The sequence below is a fragment of the Echinops telfairi genome, unplaced genomic scaffold (assembly GCF_000313985.2).
Source record: "Echinops telfairi isolate 266 unplaced genomic scaffold, ASM31398v2 ScPeMD7_7400;HRSCAF=8409, whole genome shotgun sequence".
Lineage (NCBI taxonomy): Eukaryota > Metazoa > Chordata > Mammalia > Afrosoricida > Tenrecidae > Echinops > Echinops telfairi.
The window spans coordinates 37,152,130-37,156,668 of record NW_022111300.1 but is presented as its reverse complement, the minus strand read 5'-3'; the positions used below and the strand labels follow the sequence as shown (position 1 = coordinate 37,156,668).

The 4,539-nt window shown below is 57.0% G+C and overlaps 1 protein-coding gene across 3 annotated transcripts in view; it reads right to left on the bottom strand.

Annotated features, from left to right (window-relative positions):
* Positions 1-4,539, bottom strand: part of MAPK4 (mitogen-activated protein kinase 4) — a 51,365-nt gene that overhangs the window by 8,947 nt on the left and 37,879 nt on the right. Inside the window, exon 3 of one of the 3 annotated variants that reach the window (XM_013004783.2) lies at positions 2,315-2,476. The exons of 1 other annotated variant lie outside the window; for it this stretch is intronic. In XM_013004783.2, the coding sequence (XP_012860237.1) occupies positions 2,315-2,476 (162 nt within the window). The remainder of the gene's footprint in view (positions 1-2,314; positions 2,477-4,539) is intronic. One more of the 3 variants, XM_045296175.1, reaches the window with a different exon arrangement.

Sequence of the window (4,539 nt, the reverse complement as noted above, 5' to 3'; positions counted from 1 at the left end):
TACTTGGTGCTGCTCGCCCCTACCTACCCTGATGGTCTTGATGTCAAATCCCCAGATTGATGTAAAAATATTTCACAGGCAGAGGAAACCAGGCCCTGAAGGCCCCCTGCTTAGTAGCTAATCAGTAGGTTGCTGTGGGCAACTGGCACCTGGGGAAGGGCAGGGACACTCTGGAGCCTAGCACAGTGGTCCCTGGGCAGCCCACTGGAAGGCATTTCAGGATGTCAGCAGCCAACAGGTTGTGGCTGGAGTGTGTTGGCCTGATAGGTACTGGGTCCTGTCACCTCTGAGCAGCAGTGGGCTCTGGCTGCCCTGTGAGCTCGGGCCTGGAGGCCTGTGTGGTTCTCAGTGCTGGAGTTTCTGGAGGGCCATGACATCATGACATGGCTAATCATGTTACAGCCCACGTGAAGTATGAAATGGAGCCAGCTCAGTCCCAGGCTGCTGCTTCTGCCCCCTCCTCTGGTGGGCCTGCGCCGGCACCATGAACCTGCCCCGGGGCTCTCTGCAGAAGAATTCATCAATGATTCAGGAAATCAATGGGTCCAGAAAGTCACTAGTCTCCCAGGAGGCTGAGATGGAAAGGTGAGCAAAGCAACAGAACCCTGGCCAGCCCACCCCTCTGCCACCCTCTGCTGAGGGGGCTCAGGGTCCAGGATGGAAAGAGGATCAGCCTCCCTCTCACCAGGATCCGGAAGAGCCTGCTACTCCAGGGCAGGGCCTAGTTCCGCACCAGGATTCATCCCTCCCTCTGTGGGCTCCCTCAGCCCCACCCCACTGCACTAGTCGTTTCCATCAGGCCAGGTGAAGGTCAAAGCTCGACACACCGGCCAGCCCCATCAGCCACATGCTGGCTGGCCTCTAGTCACTGGACAGACACTCCATGTCCCATCTCCCGCCACCCCCGATACTTCACTGATGCCTCATTGTCCTGACCCGGGAGTTGACTGGGGTCCCTGTTCAAGGCAGAGAGCTCTGGTTAACGAGGGAAATACAAGTTGGGCTTCAGTGCACATCTGTCTAGCCTCAGTGTGGAGTCCAGACTCAGGAGCTGGGCAGCCAAAGGCCTGCAGCTTATCAACCCGCCTCACCTCTGCAGCGTCACCTTCTATAAGCGAGCTGTGACCCATCCTGCCAGCGGCCACCTTCCCCTGCACCTTGCCTAGGCTAAGCCAGATTCACTTCTCCCAGAATCCTACGCATCTTTGTTGAATAACCCATCATTCACGCTAGACTAGGCTGCATGTCCTCTAAGTTCCCAGCCCTAGCGCATCTCTCTGCCCTCTGGGGGTTCATACCTGTGGTTGTTACATAATCTGTTGTCAACTTGAAATTATTAAGAGTGAATGGGGTGGAGTTTAGCTTGTCAATCAGGTCACTGCTTGATGACCTCGTTGGGAGGTGCTAAGGAGATAAATAGCTTGCTGGAGGCGGAAGACGCACACTCTCCCTGCAAGATATTCCTGTTGACAAGACACGTGGAGCTACGCTAGAGCCCTGGAGCTGGAGAAGCCACATGGAGACACCTGTCAGTGCTGAGATGTTTCCATTGCTACTGGATCCACAAGACTTTCTTCCCACTGGCCTGTGATCTTTCTGCACTTGGTGTCATTGCATGTGTTGCATGAGTCTGAAGAGGACTTTATAGATGGGTATTGGACATATGGGCTAATATCAGATTTATGGATTTGATCTGGACTGGGCTGGGATGGTTTCTTATTGTACAATTACTCTTTGATATAAAGTTCTCTCTTACACATATGAGTGTCTATGAATTTGTTCCTCTAGTCTACCCAGACTAGCACACGACCCATGGCTGGGGGTGGGAGGACAGTGAGAGGGATGGGGCAACTCAACATTGCTGGGACCTTCTCCAGCTTCTACTCTATGGAAGCTGCATAACCAGTCTGTGGGAGAGGTAGGAGGTCAATATGACAGTGAAGGAAATGGAGATTCAGAAAAGGTTGGTGACTTGCCCAAGGAGACACAGCTAGTCACTGGCAGAACTGGATTTGGCCCCAGGCCTGTCTCTCAAACCGGTGAGGTTCATGTTCTTTCCACACACCATACCGTGTCCTCCAAAAGGAAAAAGCAAGGGGGGCGGGGAGGGAATGGGAGAGGGCAAGACAGGAAGAGGAGGAAGGAATGAGGCAGAAAAACAGTATGGACCATAAGGGGATGCTCTGAGAGGGGTCTAATGGCAACAGCAGCACCCGGTGCCAGGGGGCCTCCTCGCCCACATCTGGGGGCTGGGCTTTCCTCCTCCTGCAGGGAGCCCGCCTGCCCCGTCCTTGGAGGCATGGCTGGCAGCTACCTTCGCTGTCCACTTCTGGGAGCAGCTTGCGCAGCGGCCTCTTCACCTCCCAGGTGCTGCTGATGAAGGAGGGCATCACCTGGAGCAGCTCGTCCCTGTCCTCCTCCCGGATCACAGGGATGGTCTCCAGGATGAGCTGCATCTGCTCCAGCTCGTGAGCCCCTGGGGAGACAGATGGGGCGGTCACGGTGCTGCCGAGCGAGGGCTGGCTGGGTACACATCCCCACAGCAGCACCCCATGGCCTGGGAGGGGCCACTTGCCGGGCACACTGGCCTGGGCAGAGGGGACCCACCTGAGGGTCTCCACCCTGTCACCCTGTTGCTACCTTGCCATGTGACTGCGAGGCAGGAGAGGTGGATCAGGCCATTCTGGAGGCTTCTCCCCCAACAGTCTGGGACTGTGGCTGATGGGCCAGCCTGAGGAAGACAGAGTCAGCCACAGCTGAAGGGCCAGGGACAGACCAAATTCAAACTCTCTGCCATCGAGAACTCCGATGAACAGAGAGCCTGCAGGACAGAGTCCCTGTGAGTTTGCAGGACTTTATGGGAGTAGAAAGCCTCGCCTTTCTTTCACAAGGACCAGGGACAGGTCTGGCCCAGAGTTTTCCGAGGGTGTGTGCCTCTGCCTCTGTGCCCACCCTGTAACAGGCCAGGGTAGGGAGCGATGTTAAGGCTGGGAACGAGCTTCGTCCTTTAGTCTCCATGAGATTTGGAAGCCTCGCAAGAGAAAGACAGTTAGGAGGAACAGGTTTAGTTGCAATGTGCCTTGGTCAACGGAGGTGACAACCCAGCAGAGACAGCTGCTTTGCTCCTTGGGGCACAGGGAGAGGCCAGGTCAGGCCAGGCCTGGAGGAGAAGGATCAAGGACACACACACACACACACACACACACACACTCTCTCTCTCTCTCTCTCTCTCTCTCTCTCTCTCTCTCTCTCTCTCTCTCTCTCTCTCTCTCCTTCCCTCCCTTCCTCTCCCTCATTCATTCAACAGCTATTTATCTACTGAACATTCTCTCCAAGCTGAGCCTCCTGCTGGATGCTGGGAAGCCATAAGACCTAGGTCTCACCCTTGAGACATTCGAACCTGTACGTATCTCAGCAACTCATCTCATCCTACCTTCCGCCCCCAGGCAGCCACAAGCCACTTCTCAGTCACAGTTTCCGCAATGCTGGTGCTGGCCAGCCCGCCCCTTCTGGTCTTCCTCGGACCTCGGGCCATTCTGACTTGCAGTTTCTCTCTCTCTTTGCTTGAGTAGCTTATCCGCTTCCCTCCCCCAGGTCAGACCCTCAACCAATTCTCTCCTTTCTCAGGCAGCCTCCTGGCTCCCCCCACAGTACCTTGGCCTTAGCACAGACTCACATGGGGTTCCAGTCTATATGGAGCTGGTGGCCCAGGATGGGGACGCCATCCTTCCCATCTCCCATGCCCTGACCCCCAAAACCCTGCACTGCACTGCGCATGTGCAGATGCCATAAGTGCTATGGAATCGGGTTCTTCCCCCAAGATGTCACCCGGACTGTGCTCCGAGGGGGGCTCTGGGAAGGTCAGTCCAGGGACTCTGGGAGCCCTCTGTGGGACAGCCTCTCTAAGTGAACCATCCAGACTCCCCACCAAGGAGAAGTGGGTCCGTGGGCTTCAGCCGCAGGGACACTCCTCACGGAGCCGCCTGTGGGCGAGGGAGGTGGGCAGCCCTCAGGTCAGGGCAGTATGCAGGTTAGACAAGTCAGTCACCACATAGCCCAGAGGGATGCGGGAAACCGGGCAGAGGGGAGGCTGGGACATGGGGCCAGAATCCTCCATGTTGGGCCCGATGAGGACACTGGTGGGTGTGGGCACCATGGGGACGGGCGAGGCGGGGACAAGGAGAGGCCATCTGGCTGGCATGTGTCACAGAGAATGGCTGGTCTATGAATAGCACTGTGGTGACGGTGAGCGTGGAGGACGTGGGCTTACAGCCTCTGCAGACTCCGCCTGAGGCGGAGGGAGCAGGAGAGGAGCATGGAGTGGGGCATGGAGCTGAGGGAGGCCCGAGGGGGGCGGGGGGCAGGTGGCAAGCAGGAGTGGGGGTGGAGGGAGCTGGTGCTGAGCAACCAGGACCAGTGGAGGTGAGAAACCATTGAAGGAGATGGACCTGGAGGCCAGGAGCAGGGTGTAAGCCCAGGGACTGAGAAGGAGGGGCTGATTCTCACTGACCAGAGACCCTAGACGGGGACCACCACAGG